The 19,175-nt window shown below is 41.3% G+C and overlaps 1 protein-coding gene and 1 long non-coding RNA gene across 3 annotated transcripts in view; one reads left to right on the forward strand and one right to left on the reverse strand.

Moving 5' to 3' along the window:
• LOC131196284 (uncharacterized) overlaps nucleotides 1-3,404 on the reverse strand; it is a 42,148-nt gene extending 38,744 nt beyond the window's left edge. For both annotated transcript variants that reach the window (XR_009154686.1, XR_009154685.1), the window contains exon 1: nucleotides 2,947-3,404. This is a non-coding gene — a long non-coding RNA (uncharacterized LOC131196284). The remainder of the gene's footprint in view (nucleotides 1-2,946) is intronic.
• On the forward strand, nucleotides 2,763-18,113 carry TP53INP1 (tumor protein p53 inducible nuclear protein 1). The gene is made up of 4 exons (XM_058178869.1): nucleotides 2,763-2,994; nucleotides 8,836-9,125; nucleotides 11,246-11,651; nucleotides 13,074-18,113. The coding sequence occupies exons 2-4, from the start codon at nucleotides 9,011-9,013 to the stop codon at nucleotides 13,324-13,326; spliced, it is 774 nt and encodes a 257-aa protein (XP_058034852.1). The 5' UTR covers nucleotides 2,763-2,994; nucleotides 8,836-9,010; the 3' UTR covers nucleotides 13,327-18,113.
• Nucleotides 18,114-19,175: the final 1,062 nt, after the last annotated feature.

A 19,175-nucleotide genomic window follows, 5' to 3' on the forward strand; every position in this document is an offset into this window, starting at 1 on the left:
TTATTACTCTGCTCATTTAGATCTATATGTAGATCTTATCTGTAGATCTACCCATCTAATTTATCTCTCAGCCTATAATAAAAACCTAACTACTAAATTATAAATGTCTATATTACTAATATAACTATTATCCACCTTGGTTAAACAGATGGTATCTATTATGATTTGCTGTATGTGGACTGCTTGGTTCAAATTCCACTTTTGTTTTATATTTGTGGGGAAACACATGTTAGCTGCTTGTCATAATCAGCCTGGGTAACTTGAGGGTTCATAAAGTTCATAGTAAGGCAGGTACCTCTATTTGGGGTGGGGGGGAGTAGGTTAAAAAGTCCCCAATAGAAAGTCAACCAAAAGTCCAGAATAGAAGTTATGTTCCTCTTTTATGTATGCCACATATACAATGAATATAAAAAGAGCCATAAAAAGAGCCAATATTTTGATGGCACTCTTGGGGCTAACTTGACTTTTTTTTAGTCCCATCCACATGTACCCCTGCTGCAAAGATCAGCAAAAGTTGGTTGTTTTGGATTCAAGTTTTCTTCATACTTTGCTTATAGCAGATCTAAAATGGCTTGTTAATATGGCTTAACAAGTAAGACACAATATACCGTAATTCTATGCTGTTTCTCTATTATAGCTTACTATATAACAAAGATGCATTGTTGGCATGCATATTTAGTATTTAGAAATTATTTTTTGTGTATGAATCAGAATACTGTACCCTTCTGAATTGTATTTAAAACTGCAAATTAGTGAAGTTATTCAAAGCCAGTATAATATCTGGTCTCTAAATATTTTATTTCCTAAAGTTTGCTTCCAAATTCTTTAAAACCAAATTACATAGAGGGTTAGTGATTTCAATCAGTGTTTCTCAACCTCAGCACTTTATGTGTAGACCAACTCCCAGAATTCCCTAGCAAGCATGTTGGCTGGAGCAGGGGTCCAAACTTGGCAACTGTAAGCCTGGAGGACTTCAACTCCCAGAATTCCCCAGCCAGCAAAGCTTACAGTTGCCAAGATTGGAGATCCCTGGGCTGGAGAATTCTGGGAGGTTTTTTTTATTTTTTTTTATTTTTTATTTTTATTTATTTGTCACAACAGTATATATAAACATAAGTATGAAATAACTATACTATATAAAGCATAACTATACTATATAAAGCATATATATAATCATAAGTATGTAATAACTATATGAAATTGGATACTATCAAAGGGAACATTAGGACAGGAACGGTAGGCACGTTTGTGCTCTTATGCACGCCCCTTACAGACCTCTTAGGAATGAGGTGAGGTCACTAGTAGATAGTTTTTGGTTAAAGCTTTGGGGGTTTTGGGAAGAGACCACAGAATCTGGTAGTGCATTCCAGGCATTAACAACTCTGTTGCTGAAGCTATATTTTCTGCAATCGAGATTGGAGCGGTTCACATTAAACTTAAATCTATTGTGTGCTCATGTATTGTTGTGATTGAAGCTGAAGTAGTCTTCAACTGGAAGGACGTTGTAACAGATGATTCTATGAGTTAAAATCAGGTCATGCCGAAGGCGGCGGAGTTCTAAATTTTCTAAACCCAGGATTTCAAGTCTGGTGGTATAAGGTATTTTGTTGTAATCAGAAGAGTGGAGAACTCTTCTTGTAAAATATTTCTGGACATGCTCAATTGTATTAATGTCTGAAATGAGGTATGAGTTCCAGACAGGCGAGCTGTATTCAAGAAATGGTCTAGCAAATGTTTTATATGCTCTGGTTAGTAGTGTAGTGTTTCTGGAGAAGAAGCTACGCAAGATTAAGTTTACAACTCTTAAAGCTTTTGCGCGATGTAGTTGCAGTGGCCTTTTGATATGAAAACTCCAAGATCTTTAACAGGATGGGGGTCATCTACAAGGTAATGACCATCAAGCTTGTATTTAGTGTTCAGATTCTTTTTTCCAATGTGTAAAACAGAGTATTTGCTGGTTGAGATTTGGAGTTGCCAAGTTTTTGACCATTCCGACACAAAGTCAAGATCTTTTTGAAGGGTATTGTTGGTAGTGTTGAACAGTTTAACATCGTCAGCGAAGAGAACACAATTACTTGTAATATGGTCACAGAGATCGTTAATGTATAATATGAAGAGTGTTGGTCCAAGAACACTGCCCAGGGATGTAATATATGTAATATTGGCACCTTCTTAAACCAAGACCAGCATTTCCTTATTCCCATCTGGTGGCTAAATCCAGAGATATCCTGTGAGGACTGGGAAGATAAAGGTTGCTCTGTGTGGGACAGCCTGAGAATTGAGGAGATAAAAACTTAAGACCTACATTGAGAAAAGCTTCTCCGTGCCCAGATGTTTACCCAACCTCAGAACAGCTGGAACCTTTCCAGCCTATCACTGCCCTTTTTTCTTTTTTTTCTGCCTTTTTTCTCTTAGGCTGTATTTTTCCATCCGGCCGTCGCTTCTTCCTTCGCGCCACTTTTGTCCCTCTCCCTCTTCCCATTCCCCTCCTTTCTTCTACCTCCCTCAACTTCTCCCTACTTCGTCCTCAACTCCCTTTTGTTGTTCGGGCTCGCAACCTCTCGGAAACTTGCTTCGATTCCGCAGCGAAGGGCAGGATCACGTGCGTTAGTGACAGCCTGTCTCGGCGCGGCCCCGAACACCGCGAGGCTCACATTGGTGCGCAGCCGAAGCCGCTGTCCATCCCTCTCTCTCCCCCCACCCCACCCCGCCGTCCTTCTCCCCCCCCCTCCCGCTTTCTCACCAGGCAGAGAGAGATACATACACACTCAGCACAGGATGGGATGGGAAAGTGGGGGGAGCCGGGGCGGGGCCAGGGACGGCCCCTGCCGATCAGCTGTTCGCTGGATTCTATAACAACAAAAGACTCAGCCGGGAGCCGAGACAGGCCGACGCAACAGGGAGCCTTGAAGGAACTGAGGGGACCGCCGCCCTGCCGCCACCTACCTCAGTAGCCGCCGTCCAGCTTCATTCTAACCAGACCTTCGCAGGACGGTGAGCGATGCCGCCGTGGCAGCCCTTTCGCACCGGGGCGAGCGGGTGGGTGGTTGGCTGGCCGGCCAAAGCGACTTCCCCCCGATGTGCGCTGCGCTTGGCTCTAAGGGCGCGCGATCCGCCCGGGCATGTTCCTCCTGGACGGATTGGTCGCGCCCGGAGACTTATTTAAAGACCCGAACTGGGGGAGTGAGGGGGATTCTCATCATCATCACCGCCGCCTTTAGGTGGGGCGGGCTGACCGACTTCCATCCTTCCGTGGACAAGGAAAGAGTCGGTCTCTCTCCGCCCCCCGCCGCCGCTTCTGCAAAGCTGTAAACAAGCGGACCGGCGGCGAGGCGAAGAAGTAACGCCGCAATAAAAGTAGTTCCTCTTCTATTACCCACCACAACCCCTCCGCTTTTCTCCTTCAAGAGCCGAATCCTGAGAAAACCCACTTGGCGGCTTCGCCCCGGGCTCGACTAGCCTAGCTAGCGCAGCTCGACGCAACCACTTGTGGCGTAGATCTGGTCTCTTCGAAGCTCGCCGACTCAACCCCCGGCGCGTCCTTGCTAGCGTTTCTTCGGGAGGGAAGACGCCAGGCAGGTCGGTCGGTCGGTGCACATCCGGAGGAGACGCGATTCAGACGGCTGTTCAAATGCAGCCCGCTACTCGACCGCCTTCCTCCGATCGCCCCGGGGATTTCCGTGGGGCTCCCCGGAAGAAGGCGAAGGGATTTCAGAGACTCTTTTTAAGGATGACCGTTTAGATTCGGGAGAGGAGAGAAAGGGAAGCCCCTGCCTGATTTTACTCAAAGTTTTTAAACTTTGCTCTTAGAGTATGTGGTCTGTATGTAGTATTTTAAATGGGGGCGGGGAGGGGGCTACCCGGAGCTAAAACGCGGAATTAGACGAGTTGAGATGATAGATGGGAAGATGTTAACTGTAGTTAAGCAGCGATTCCAACGTGCTTTATTTTGCATTTAGTATGCCCAGCGTTAAAGCCTAACTTTTCTCCCCCAAAAATGGATCGGCGATTTGCTTATCACTTTCGGAGTTGGGATTTTGCTTGTTATTGGGGAATGGTTGGCTGCGGTTATAAAACTCGGAAATAATAACCGAAGGGAGGGGGGGAAACCGTGGTTTTCACTCCAAACTGAATGAGGGGCGTCTGCGCCAAGGCTGGCAGGCCGGGAAAGGGCTTCCTTTTCTCTCTCTTTCTCGAGAAATCGAAGCGGAGGTCACCATCCATTCAGCGAAGGCTCCGGGACGGATACCCAAAAATGCCCCAGCTTTAGAGATGCCCCTTTTAAAGCAACCAAGCCTGTGGCGATCCTCGGAGTAACGCAGCTGAAGTTTCTCCCGAAGCCGGGCAAAACGCGGCGGGATTCTGGTTCGGGGTGGCGGCGGGCCTCGATCCTTCCTCACTTTATAGCGTAACGTTCTTCACTTTCTCTGCCTAGTTTGCAACCTGCCGCGGGAGTTGCTTTCGCGTTTCGCCGCCTCCTGGCGAGATGGAAGAGGAGGAGCGGGAAGCGCTCAGTGCCGCCCAAAGGGGCTGGAGAAGTGTCGAGTTGCCCTCTTCCTTTGCATATCCTGTTTTGTTTAAACAGAAGCGAGAAGTGGCCTTTTCTTCCTTAACTACTTCGGGGCACTTTCTTGGCGCTCAGGTGTGACTAACCCTCCCCGGAGCAGCCAGGCGGCGCCCGCTGCCAGGGAGGAGTTAGCTGGCAATAAACCAAACAAATTGAACAAAACAAATCTGATGCCCTGACTCCATTCCCTTTCTTTTCCCCTCAGTTCGTTCTCTTTCTCTCTTTCATCCCCCCTCCAACCCTCTCTCTCTCTCTCTCTCTCACACACACACACACACAAAGTCCTCGACATACGACATTCATTTAGTGACCGTTCAAAGTTACAACCACACTGAAAAAAGTGATTTATGACCGTTTTTCACACTGTAGGGACTGTTCAGGTACCCCCCTATAGTCATGTGATCAGAATTAGGCTACTTGGCAACTGACTCACATTTATGACGGTTGCAATGTCCTAGGATCACGTCCCAGGATCCCCTTTGGCGACCTTCTGACAAGCAAAGCCAATGGAGAAGCCACCTTCAACTGAACGACCAGTGTGATTCACTTAGCAACGGCAGTGATTCGCTTAGCAACTGCGGCACAAAAGGTCATAAAATGGGGCAAGATTCAAGAAATATTTCACTTAGCAACAAGAATGTTGGGCTCAATTGTGGTCATAAGTCGAGGATAAACCTGTGTGTGTATATCTGAGCAGGGGCCGTTCCAGTGTGGGGAGCGGAGTCATATACTGTAAGGAATAAATTCCTAAAATGCATGCACAGACAGGTTGTCATTCCCGGTTTTATTCAGTACTACAAACCCCATTTTGTGGAGTCCTTGGTGCTCTCTGAACTTGGTTGTTTTCTGGAGGACGTTTCATTACCCAGCTTGCTAACATCAGCGCTCTGAGGAAGTTAGCTAATTGAGTAATGACGCATCTGCAAGAAAACAACCCAGCACAGAAAACACCAAGGACTCTACAGTTCAGCACTTACAACTATTCTCTTATTGAAACCTGACTTTCCCTGGCTCCAAACTGAATTTGAAAACTATTCAGAGCCTTTTTAAATTTATGAGCACCTGAAGGCAACTTGCTAGCTATTGCGGGAAACAAAATGCTGAAGTAGGCTGAGTTGGGTTCTGATCCAGAGGGTTGTTTTTGAGAGGCTTATGGGTAGACAGACATTGGAAACTTCTCCAGTTTTTTTTTTATAGATGAGTACATTTCCTGCTCTCTTTATTTTGTTTCTGTGGAATAAGGGTGGGTGGGGGAAATCCCTATTGTTGGAATGACCTTTAAAATTATGTTTTAGCCAATAACATTTACTGTCTTGAATGAAAAGCATGACTCCATAAGATTATTCAAAGGACTAATCATACTTTAGATGGGTCTCCTCCTTGTGTGAGGTTTTGGGAATTTCTTCCATTGTTTCTTTAGAAAAAAGTCTTAATGCAGCACTTCCTCAACACACACAAACAAAGAGAGAGAGAGAGAGAGAGGGAGGGAGAGGGAGGGAGGGAAGGAGAGAGCGAGAGAGCGCTTAGTGCTGCTTCCTGGATTATCCTAAGCCAGGGGTCTGCAAACTTGGCTCTTTTAAGACTTGTGGACTTCAACTCCCAGAGTTCCTCAGCCAGCAAAGCAAAGTCCACAAGTCTTAAAAGAGCCAAGTTTGCAGACCCCTGTCCTAAGCAAATGTATTGTTATGAAATAGTAAAACAGATCATTTTGATTCTTCGGAGAGAAGAGAATCATTTTCCCACCCACCTCCACCCCTTTATGTTTCAAAAGTATTTTTGTACAGACGCCTCCAATATTGGGCAACTGTTCTGTTTGTTTATTTTCACTGCGAGCATGGCTAAATCCAATTTATGTAATCTGATGCAATCTCAGACTTCCATGAACATGAACTTCTCAGATTTTAATCAGTGGTGATGCTTGGATGGAGGGAAAAAAACTCCTTTAGAGCATTACATTTGTATTCAGGACAAGAGAAGGTTGGATTGGATTGGTTTTAGCTATATAAGGAGATTCATAAGGGGCGTGCATAAGCGCACAAACGTGCCTACCGTTCCTGTCCTATTGTTTTTCTTTTCTTCTTCCTATATATATATATACTTATACCTCCTAATATTTACTCATATGTATGTTTATATACTAAATAATCTTTTTGTATGATACTTACATATATTGTTGTGACAAAATAAATGAATAAATAAATTCAGATTTATATATATTTTCCAATGTAAATAACTATTTTAAATAACTTTTCTACAGTAAGCCATGTCTATGCGGTGGGCTTGATTTGCTGTTTGGACAAGTTCTAAATCCAATAATATAAATCTACTGCAACTCTGTATTGCCTTACCCTGCTGCAGATATGCAAGGCAAGAAAACTGAAGGATCAGGGTCAATGGTTTATGGATGAGAACACTAGAATTTACCGTAAATCTGAGCCCCCTGCTGGAAGCAGTGATATGGTCAAAGAGCAAAAGTGTGTTCTGAAAAACAAAGGGAGTTTAAATATTCCTGCAGTATATCTAAAACATGAAGAACGGTTGCATGTCTAGTTTAATGAGAAGAAGGGCTAGGAGAGACATGATAGCAGTGTTCCAGTATTTCAGGGGCTGCCACGAAGAAGAGGGAGTGAAGCTATTCTCCAAAACATCTGAAGGCAGAACAAGAAGCAATGGGTGGAAACTAATCAAGGAGAGAAGCAACCTAGAACTAAGAAATTTCCTGACAGTTAGAACAATTAATCAGTGGAACAACTTGCCTCCAGAAGTTGCAAATGCTCCAACACTGGAAGTGCTTAATAAGATGTTGGATAACCATTTATCTGAAGTGGTGTAAGCTTTCCTGCCTAAGCAGGGGGTTGGACTAGAAGACCTCCAAGGTCCCTTCCAACTCTGTTATTCTATTCTATTCTATTCTATTCTATTCTATTCTATTCTATTCTATTCTATTCTATTCTATTCTATTCTATTCTATTCTATCTATTCTAATTTTGTTTTGTAAGGTCAGAAGAAATGGAGATCAGACTATCTTTACACGTTATATTAAACCATAATTACCTTAATCTTGGCTTGTTTAATAAATCATAGTTGGCTATCCATACAGCCTTTGAAAGTATCAATGGAAGATTGTTGATTATTTTCTCTTTTTATTTTTGGAGTTGTTGTTTTTTGTTTCAAGGGAAAATAAAGTATTAAACCACATTGCTAAAAATTAATGATTTTTGGTGGTGAAGTTTAATGATAGAGTCACAGCATTCATTAAAAACTATAAAATCCATGGAATACCCTCCGAGTCTGGACTAAGCCAATACCAAACAGTTCTCATTATTCTTAGCATATTTGTAACCAACCTGGGTGTTTTAGAATCTAGATCAGTGATGGCATACTTTTAAGACACTGAATGCCCAAACTGTGCACACATGCCCAAACTGAAAGGTGTGCATAGACATGCACACATGCACAGCAGAGACCGGAAGACCAGCTGGCTGGCAGGAGGCGGGGCATCCCAACACCTGCAGCACAGCAAGAGGTAAGATCTTTTTCTTTCGTGAGCTTGTTTCAGCATTTGCAGGGAAACAGAAGCTCACGAAAGAAACGCCACGGAGATCTGACCTGGGGCAACAGCGTGTGTGCCAGCAGAGAGGGCTCTGCATGTCAGTTCTGGTATGCATGCCATAGGTTCACCATCACGGATCTAGATGAATGCACTTCCAAGATGCAGATTCCTCAGCCGGGTGGCTACTGCGGGAAATGACCAGTGCATATTTGGAGGCAGCCAGATTGGGGAATACAATATGCAAGGCGGCCAACATGGGAAAGGAGATATCTGACAACATTAATACATTGCTGATGGCAAAAGGAGAGGTCTCCTTTTCTACAGTGCCCTGTGGAAGTCCCGTAGCACCACAGGTGGCAGACTTCCTGGTTTTTAATTTGATGAGAACGCCAAAAAGCACCAAACACATCCAGGGAACTTTGTGGAGTCCATGGCAGCTTCTGAACCGGTATCCTGGTTTTAACTCTCAGAATTCTTCAGCAGGCTTGCCTGGTTATACACAACATATACAACATTATCATGGGCAATGGTGTATTTAAAACTAGGGTGAGATTTGCCATTTTCAGGTAGGTCAAACACACACACGTAACCTGAAAAAGGTAAGCATGTATCAGTCAGGTATACTCGAGTAGGTTTAATTGAATGCAGATACATGATGTGTTTTGTGCTTGCATAGAGCATTAAAATTATGCTTTTCTTATTGTCTTCTCTGCAGGTTTTTGTAGCAACTGTTTACAAACCATGCCTCTCCGCACCCAGTGCCTCAGCTGATAAAGTTTTTATGCACTTTAATCTTCTACCTGCACCCTTAAACTTTGGTACGCTGTGGAGTGGTACCTCATCTTGTGGGCACAAACAAGTGCTAGCCACAGTCTTGTTTCGTCTTAGTAATGTTCCAGAGGCTGAATAATATGTTTGTGGGAGAACTCAGTAATTTGCCCAGCCAAGAACCAGAGTTCAGTGAGAAAGAAGAAGAAGAAGAGTGGATTCTGGTAGACTTTATCGGTAAGATATCTTTTAAATAGAATTGTCTAAATGGGAGATTTTAAACCAAAACGTTTTTTTATATGCAGGCAATATATCAGGCTAAACACGGATGGTGCGAGGAAGAAAATAATATAACTTCAAGCTTTTTTAGCCCACCTTTTCAGAAGTAACATAATTTCATTGTGCTTCAACAATTGATTATAGCAGAAGACTGGCCATTCCTCATTCTTTCTTGTCCCTGTTCCAGTTTGCTCAATTATTGTTGAACAAAAGGATAAATTCTCAAGGGCTGCTTTCTCCAACTTGGTAGCAGATTGATAGGCAGCAAGGGCAAAGCAATCCTAGAGGTCATGTTGGCTGAAGTTGATAAGAATAGAAGGACAGCTTGGAGGTGGGCACTGCATGCTTTTGGTTCAAGTGTTTACATTGGTGTGAAAATCCTTCTTATCCATAGTAGGAGATAATAATACTCCTGTACCTTCCTCAGCTACAGGAAATGGAATTTTCAGTCCTATAAGTATTGAAACTAAGTTAGTGTGATTCCTGCTTCCCTCTTTCTCTCTCTCTCTCTCTCTCTCTGTATGTATGTATGTATGTATATATATATATATATATATTTGTTTTCTGAGGTTTTGGCGGGTGTTTGTAGATCTTTGGTTATTCGGGTTTTCTCCCGCGTAAAATTGGAAGTGTCTTGGCGACGTTTCGACGAAGTCTCATTCGTCATCTTCAGGCTTCAGCTTCGTGCTTCTGGGAGCAATGTGTGACTGCAGCTGTTTCTTCCTTTTTAACTGCTAGTGGGGGTTTGAACTGATTGGGTGGGAGCTTGGCTGTGCTCTGATTGGATGGGGGGTTTTTGGTGCTCTGATTGGATGGGTGTTTGTCCTCTTTGGGTGGGGGCTTGGTTGTGCTCAGAGCCCCACCCAAAGAGGACACCCTGAATGAGACTTCGTCAAAGCGTTGCCAAGACATTTCCAATGTTACAGGGGAGAAAACCCGAACAACCACAGAGCTTTATATATATATATATATATATATATATATATATATATATATATATATATATATATATATATATATATACATACATACATATACATACATACATACATACATACATACACACATATAAAATGTAAGATATAAATATTAATTAATTGCCAGGTTACTCTCTGGGTATTATTTTTAATTTGATGGAATATATTACATACAGTACTTAACAGGAACTTCTTGATTATCTTTGATGTTGAAAAGCTTTATATAAATTTTGTAAACAATTTATATGTTATTCCTATAAATTAATCTTCCATAACTAGGCCCTCTATGTGAGTTGAGATATATGTTGTCAACAGGGGTGAAATCTACTTACCTTCCTTACCGGTTCAGAAGTGCACGCGCCCTGTGCGCGTCACATGTGCGTGCAGACCTGTACATGCGCAAAACCTTCTGTGCATGTGCAGAAGGTAAAAAACATATTACTTCTGGGTTAAAACCAGGAAGTAATGACATCCGGGCAGTTGGGTGGAGCGTTGTTTTGCCATCGCTACTGGATTGCTGAACTACCGGCCACGATCGTTACTGGATCACGCGATCCGGTCTGATCCGGGAGCATTTCTCCCCTGGTTGTCAGCTTATCTAGAGGTCCCTGACTACTACTAGAAGGCTAACTCTAGAACAAGGGTGTCAAACTCAATTTCATTGAGGGCCACATCAGGGTTGTGTTTGATCTTGGGGGGGTCAGGGGGGGCATTGCCAGCTCGACATCACTCATGTCGGGGGCACCTGTGCTCTGCCAGCAAAAACTGCTCCCAATCTCCGTTATCAGCTGCAATGGCTTCCTGCAACCCTCTGCCAGCAAAAATAGAGCTCAGGAGGGATGCCCACAGCCCTTGCGAGCTCCATTTTCAGCTATGACAGCCTCATGCAATCCTCTGCTAGCAAAACTCGAGCTGTTTTCACTAGCAGAGGCGCTGCTGTCCGGTTCTTTGCTGTTTTCAGGGTGGCCCCGCGGGCCAGATCTAAGCATGCCAAGGGCCATATTTGGCTCACCGGCCTTGAGTTTGACACCCTGTTCTAGAATATTCAATCTCCAGCTACTTTGATCAGTTCTTGTATTTCTCTGTTGCAATTCCTGATAGATTCCTGTTCAAACTTCTCTACGGTGGATGAAGATGAGGAGGAGGAAGTGGATGATATCTGCAAACCACCTCCTGATGACCACTCACCCATCTTCTCTTGTCTGCCTGATTCCTTGGACTGCTTGGCAGATGCCAGTGAATCCTGCTTCATCCAATTAGACTCGTGCCCCATGGAAGAGAGCTGGTTCATCACTCCCCCTCCATGTTTTACAGCAGGTGGTTTAACCACTCTCAAAGTAGAAACCAGCCCACTGGAAAATCTGCTCATTGAACATCCCAGCATGTCTGTATATGCAATCCATAATACCTGCCACAACCTCAGCAAGAACAATTGTGATGAAAAAGAAGAACAGGAGGAGGAACAGGAGGAGGAGGAAGTGGAGTCCCACGATGAAAGCAATCAAAGGTATATTCTCTATTCTTTGATTCAAGCAAAATGTAGAGGTGCTAGTAACCAAGTGAAAAAATTGGGGAAATTACAGTAAGACCGCACTGAAAATTATTATGAGTGGTATGAATGATACTACTATGGGAAGAATGCTTTTCTCTTTCCTCCCCTCACTCTGCCCCTTTATCACTGCCTTCATTTGTCCTCTTCTTTGAGCTTCTTTGTATGGTATCAATGCCTTTGTCATTGCTTGCTTGTAAACAGATAACAGGAGCGAGCAAGGAAAGCATTGAGAAAGATAGATGAGAAAATACCAGGAACTGGAGGCAAGTTCCCTATTAAGATGTGGCCCTTGGCAATACCTTTTTGTCATCAAAACTGCTTCTGTTGCAAAATGGTTTTAAACGCATTAAGTGAAATTCATATTTCTCAGTAGGGTGAACTTCAGACAGCTACACAAGTTAACATTTGGAGGAGGAAGAAGGAACGTGAAGGGGCAGTGGTTGGATAAAAGATACACACACACACAGAGAGAGATCATGTGACTCAAGAGCTTCTCAATATCCTCCTTGCAGAGAGGAAGACATTGGCTGTTACTGGAAGCCCTGTTAATCACCTCAGTCTTCCACTCCCTTTCTCCAGCCTGTTCCTATAGAAAATGGGCAGTTGACCATGCGGCCAAAGGCTTTCCCCAACTTCCTTTGGGGAAAGAAGTACAGTATCTTCGTATCCCTTTGGGGAAAGTGCTGTTCACTGCATTTCAGTGACACTAGTTGGTTGGATTTGCACAGACTTTGGCCCTTGGTTAAATTAAAGAGGACTTATGGTATTAACCAGGTTAACTGCACATGCTTGCGCTGTGAGCCATCAAGTAACTACAGATAGTCCTTGACTTGCACCATTCACTTAGCAACCATTCTAAGTTATGATGGACCTTCCTGGGGCTACTTACAACTGGAATCAAAATTTTGATGGCCAGTCCACCCTCCCCCTGGGTCTGGCCACATTACTGCACTTTGGGCGCTCAGCAACCAGCTTACATTTATGGCTGTATGTAATGTTCTGCAGTCATGTAACTATGTTTTATGACAGTTTTGTCAAAATCACACTTATTTTTGGTTTTCATCAACACCACGCCATAGCAAACCATTGGTTTACTTAACCGTCGCCAAAAAATTCATAAAATCAGGTTGGTCACATGGGCAATCCAGTTTATGGCTTCACAAGTTACAACCGTGATGGCTCAGTTATAGCCAGAACTCAAGAACTACCTGTGCATTGTTTGGGCTCACATCTTTGCAAATTGGAATGTGATTGACTAGTTTACAATTCGTTGTGTCTTGTATTATTGTGGCTACCTGTGAAAACTCTCTGCCATGTGCCTGAGTCCTTGCTCTGTAGCCAGTGCTATCAGTTCCATCCTTGTGCTTGGAATTTTAGATCCGAAGCCCAAAGCAAAATGGGCCAACACGTCCAATGCTACATTGCTGCACTTGCTGCTCATTCAACTTTTCTTGAACAAAGTACCAAGAGTTTTCGTCCTTCCCAGTGGATAAAAGAGTTCAGCGAAAGACAATCCCTGAACAGAAACTGTCTCCGTCGCCAAAATCTCACCAGGGATCCCTACGCACGACAACTCAAGAGCAGCGGATTTTTTGTTCACCAGCCTTGCCAGCGTCAGTATAATTACTGAGAGTGTTTTGCATTTTTCTCCCCAGAAATAATATTTGTTAACTATTGTGAGACAATGAAGGTGAGAACTGTCATAGGATGCTCGTGGGTTGTTTTTACACAATCACTTGAGTGTTACAATTCAGTTGAAAACCACTTTGATTTCAGTGTCACAAAATGCCTTTTCAATGTTTTGTTTGTAGCAGGTAAACATATACAGTATGTGTAGTAATGTTTGTGTAATTGTGGCTCTCTGCCTCGTGTCAGATTTTACAAATTTTATTAGGTATGGATGGGTTTGTTTGTTTTTTATATTAGTATTTACAGCCAAGTTATAAGGCCTCTTTCAGCCATCTTGTAGTTACAGAATTTCTCAGGGTCACCCATACACTTGCAATGATCTGTGTATACTGTAGATTGTCTTTTAAAATATTAACATAACCATCAAAATACAGGTGGCCTGAATGGCATTATATTCCTAATATGGAATTTATTTTCTATGTAGCAGTAGAAGGAAGGTGAGGAGAGAAAAATGTGTACCCTAATATCTTTCTACATATCTTTCAAAATCTCTGGTTTAGTATGGTTTACCAGTTTCCTTTGCAACGGAGGTATTTTGTAGAATGTAATAGACCTACAAATGAAGATCAGTGTGAATCAGGTTTTCCAGTCATCCTATTCTTGTATAATTAAATGATGGGAATTATGGTCCAATAGGGAAAGACTACTTTGAAGAGCAGGAGTAAACTTTTCATAAAAAGCAGTGATAAACCAAGTGGGGGAAAATCCAAAATCTATTACTTGATAATAGTTAAAGACCATTGAAATATAACCCAATGTTTTCTAGAACTCTCAATTAGGCAAAAAGCTACAAAAATGGAAAAGGGAGGAAGTAAGAAAGTTCCAGAATTAGGCCAGATGTCTCAAGTTTCAGACTTGCAGCTTGAAGTCCGTCCCAAGATGATTATATATTGAGTATAGATTCACTGTTGAGTTTTATTGGTTTCAGGTTACACCTGATTTCCATAGACAAAGAAAATGGTATGAAAATACAAAAATTATCCCTGTGGCAAAGAGCAGATAAAATGAAACATTCCTTCTTATTATTAACAAAGCTAGAGAGTAATTTTCCTCGGTGCGGTGGTCTAAAGTCAATTACGTAAAACAATGTAATATTACTTAGTGACTATTTTACACAGAACATTTAATCAAAGGTTCTGGAAACTTGTTGAGGTTAATAGGGCTGAAATGCATAACTCTTCTGCCCTGGTTTATTTGAATCATTGCCTGCGGTGGGTGTTGCATTTTTCAAAATCCTCTTTTATTTAAATGTGAGGTACAGAATGCTTTTTCTTCAGGTTTTATTAATTGAGGTTAGGCCAAAAGCTGCCCCTTCAATTTTGAACTGATTTATAAACATGATCTGCCACATTGCAGTCCATTAGATTCAACCTACACCAGATTGATTATATTTCTTTTTTTAAGAAACTGCAATTCACAGCTGCCTTCTCAAAAGACACTACGGGAATATAGTCTATAAAAGATATGGATAATTGCTGACGTAGAAATCTGAAATTCCTCTGGCTGTTGTTTCCTAGGCAACCCAAATTTGTCACTATAATTGTGTGTTCCTCACTTAAGTGTAACTAACTTTTCCTTGATATTCTAAAAAAAGAATCATGCTTTTATACAGACACTAATTGTCAAATATCCCAAAAGAAGAGTCCAAAGAATTTACAAGCAATTTAAAACCACAGATGGCAAAGTTCAGTAGCTTTTTGTTTGTTTTCTGGCTGTCCCCACATTTTTTTTGGATATATATTTGAATTTGCCATTTGGCTTCCAGGATTCAGGAGAGATGTTTCTCTATTAAATTTCTGTGATTTGAATCTTGAATCCTGTTGTTCAGTTTCTAGAAACTGCTAAAGCATTCCTTGTTTTAGTAGTCACTCAGGACCTTTCATCTGTCCAATTCACAGCACCATCACTGTATTCCCCCCCCCCCAAAATAACAACTCAGGAACCCCTTTCAAGTTCAGTTTGGATTTTAAATTAAGTGAAATAATGTACTGTACCAGCAAGTGACTCTTAGCCAACTTCATCTCCTCCCCCCCCACCCCCCACCCCCACACAAACTATTGGATTCTCATTGTCTACTTTTAGGAATTTTAAAATACAGGCCACATTTATTTCCGTATTCCTGATTTAGCAAGAATTTGAAGTTAGGACTTCTAATTGAGAGGTACATTTGCTGTCTTTACTGGATAACTTGCTAGTCATGGGGAATAAGAAATTAAGTGCTTGTCAATTTTTAACATTGGAAATAATGCTATGGTGAAAGGAATTTTTACACACAACCTGACTCTTTTCCTTGTATATTTATATAGCTTGTTTTATTACGTGCCTGGAACTATTAGAGTATTAGAATTTGTTGCTTTTCAAACAATGTGTGTTTTGTGGCTAGAATATGACTTTTTATATATCTGTATATTTTTTTTCCACAAACAAATGTAATAACTTGTAAAAATGAAGGCCTTGTGTTATGTTGAATGGTATTTCAATAACTTTGCTGGAACTGTTTTTTATACATATTATAAACAAAACTGTGCCTTTTTCAATGACTTGTACGCACCAGACTTGAATTTGAAGATACAAACAAAGAAGCTTTCTGTTTGGATAAATATTGTATATCAGCCTATGCATTCTCAGTGGCAGCTTGTTTGTGGAGCCATTTTCCTTGTGCCTGTGACAGAACTGTTGGTAAGCAAGGTTTGGCCATCCTGTTGATACCATATACAAGTTACAGTACTTAACATCTCAAAATGATCAGAGCTTGAATAGTTTCTATATCAAGTTCTTGTTCTGGAATGAAAAGGAAATACGCAATACAGTATGTTATGAATATTGCAATATGTTAGGAAATCCTGTTGTCTAATGTCAGTTGGTTTTGATATAGTACCATTTCCTTCATTGATTTGCCTACAGCAGGGAGCAGTGGGGTATCTTCAGAAGCAATGAGTTAGACTTCAGATTCATAGCTGTCTTTGGCCTTTGATCATGTTGGCTGGAGCTGAGGACTATTGAAGTTGAGTTGACCCATAACATTGCTTATCTTTCTGCTCAATCATAATCTGCAGTTCTGATCTTCACCAATGACATGTTGCTTGATAAAAACCATTTGACTGCTGTGGGTGAGCAAGGAAACACTTTTTTCTCATACAATTCTGACGCTTAAACTTTTTTGATTTTCCATTCATTTAAAACTTAACCATTTTTCTTCTCCTTATTAGTTTATTCATTTACCAACCAAACGGTATTGCCTTTATGCTGGTATTGGTGAAAGTGCAAAATGCTGTAAAACAGACACTTGTAAAAAGAGGACATCAGGCCTGTCACTCTTCAGATGGATTATAGGGAGGGGGAACTAGGTTAACAAGCCATTACAAAGTTGTTCAAACTCAACCAGTTGCTCAAGTTTGCTAGATTTCTAGCCTGTTAGTTTTCAGTTTCATTGGATAGTTTATTTCTTCCCATACTTGTATCTCCACATAAGCAATTAACTGTGGCCTAGAATAGGAATCTAACTGAAAATGAATGACAAATGAAAATTAATTGGATTTCATCTGATTATTTTTCCATTTATTTTGAAAATGCATGGAACTCATTTCTCATTTTTACAATGATCTGTTCCTATGAAGAAGAAAAGTTTTTGCCAGGTGATTCCATATTTCAATGTGTATGCGCAAAAAGATAATATTCCTATATTTAGAAAACCAGAGTGGTTAGTAGAAATTTTCCACGCTGTCCCAATTTATTAAGCTCAGGACACATGTATATAGACTGTACCCAAAGCAGCTACTTTATGGTTATGTATACATACAGTACTGTGCTAGGCTAGGAGTAAGCAGTCTCTGGCCACATGTCTATCATGCCTCATTTTGGGGTCTTTTTTATGTTTAGCTGCTCAATTTTGGTGGCTAGGATTTTTGCTGAACAATACAATGGCATTGAAGCATTTACCTCCCCAGTGGCTGTACACTTCCTTAAACATATCCAAACCACTTAATCCACCAACAAATGGTCCAGGAACCTTTGGCCATGTCCTATCATGTGATGTAATGTTACATTAACAGAACCTCCCCTGTATCTGCTGGCCTGTCAGGAAGGTTGGATTGCTGCCTAAAGAAAAATTGGATACCAGTGTGTTTGTCAATACTACAGTTTGGTTTGGCATATCCAATAAACTAAATCCATTGGGTACCTTAACATGTATGAATCACTCAATCTTACCTATAGAAAGTGGTGTCTTTTGAGCTGTCTTTATAGGCTGTTTTTTTATTGGTATATTAATGGTAAAATATTGGCCTGACTGAATTTGGACACATTATCAATGTGAATTGTTGCTTTCTATTACACTGAAAGAATAACCAGACCAGGACTTTTGTAATGAAAGCCTTGTTTCGGATCAGTTTCTCTCCCATCTATGTGTTGTTATATTTTGGGCAACAACATCATGGTGTCACTTGGTCATGGTTTGGATTCCTTTGGGCCACAATGCTGGTCTACAGTGCCGTTCTAGAGTAATTTCTTCTGTGAATTCATCACATTACCACTCTGCCAGTTTTGACAGAGGCACAGATATTTTCACATTCGCACAGCGTTGTAGGCTAGCAATCTTAACAGGTCAAATAAAAGGGTTTTAAGGGTCTCCAGGAAAAAAAGGGAAATTCATCGTAGTAACCCATCTTAAGTATTTTGTTTCATAATGTGCTCTGGAGAAACAGTCAATAAAAAGGCCAATTGATAAGAGTTTTCAGAATCCAATGTTTCCTCTATATTAATCAGTTCTGTGTGTGTGTGTGTGTGTGTGAGAGAGAGAGAGAGGGAGGGAGGGAGGGATTTACTGGAATGCTGTGAGGATAATATCTTGGAGTGGAGCAGGCATAGATTACTCATCACATTTCAGACATTTTGATCTCTAGATTTAGCCCAATTTGCAAAACTCTAAAGCTTGCTACATTTATGCTGATTTCAATAAAGTTATATCAAAAGTAAAAAATCATTCTTTAGTGGTTCTGCACCGAGAAGTGTGAGGTACCAAATGATCTCCCAAGATAACTACCAACTGTGGTCTCTGATTAAATACCTTTTGTGTCTAAGGAAAATCCCAATACAAATTGCAGTAAATAAGGAAAATGTAATTGTAGAACAGTTCTTTGAAAGTTTCATCTCTGCGATTCTTTGCAGGGCTAGAAAAGTCTGAACCCCAAGATAAACAGCAATGTTAGCAAATACCACTGAACTACAATAGGTGGACCAGTGGTCTGACTTCAGCTATTTGAGATTTTTAGTCTTTTTGTTTCCCATCTCTTCTGAATCTGGTTTCAAATGCATCAAATTTGTAAATCTTTTATAAAAATTATTTTGTATCTGCTTGAACACAGAGAAACTTTGGATACAGGCATGTTTACCCATTTGTGGGTCGAACAAGCTTACAGAGAACTGCCAGCTAATCAAGATTTGCCTTAAGTGGTTTAATCTTTTCTCTTGCTTCTAGGCTCACCAGCAAGGCAAATTTCCAATGTCTTTAAATTGCAGTGTATTGGCAATTCTGCACTTGGGCTGCTTTTTGTAAGCAAGCCATCGTATTGCTACAATGGGGCCTTGGGAGATATAGATGCAGGTCAGGACACCCTTTCAAAAACAAGGCAGTTCCTTGTTAACTTATACAGGGCTATTGCCAAAGGGATATTTTGAGATAATTTACAAGTGAAAATCCCTGGTTACAGCATCATTTGATCACCGAGGCTCATGTAGCACAGAACTACAGCTTTTTCTGGAAGACCTTTCAGATAAGGCTCCTTGTTAAAT

This window comes from Ahaetulla prasina, chromosome 3, assembly GCF_028640845.1.
Source record: "Ahaetulla prasina isolate Xishuangbanna chromosome 3, ASM2864084v1, whole genome shotgun sequence".
NCBI classification, from domain to species: Eukaryota; Metazoa; Chordata; class Lepidosauria; order Squamata; family Colubridae; genus Ahaetulla; species Ahaetulla prasina.

Coding starts and splice junctions, on each gene's coding strand:
- TP53INP1 (XM_058178869.1), top strand. CDS start 9,011: ATGTTCCAGAGGCTGAATAATATGTTTGTGGGAGAACTCAGTAATTTG. Junction 9,126..11,245: donor GATTCTGGTAGACTTTATCG/GTAAGATATCTT, acceptor AATTCCTGATAG/ATTCCTGTTCAAACTTCTCT. Junction 11,652..13,073: donor CACGATGAAAGCAATCAAAG/GTATATTCTCTA, acceptor TTGGAATTTTAG/ATCCGAAGCCCAAAGCAAAA.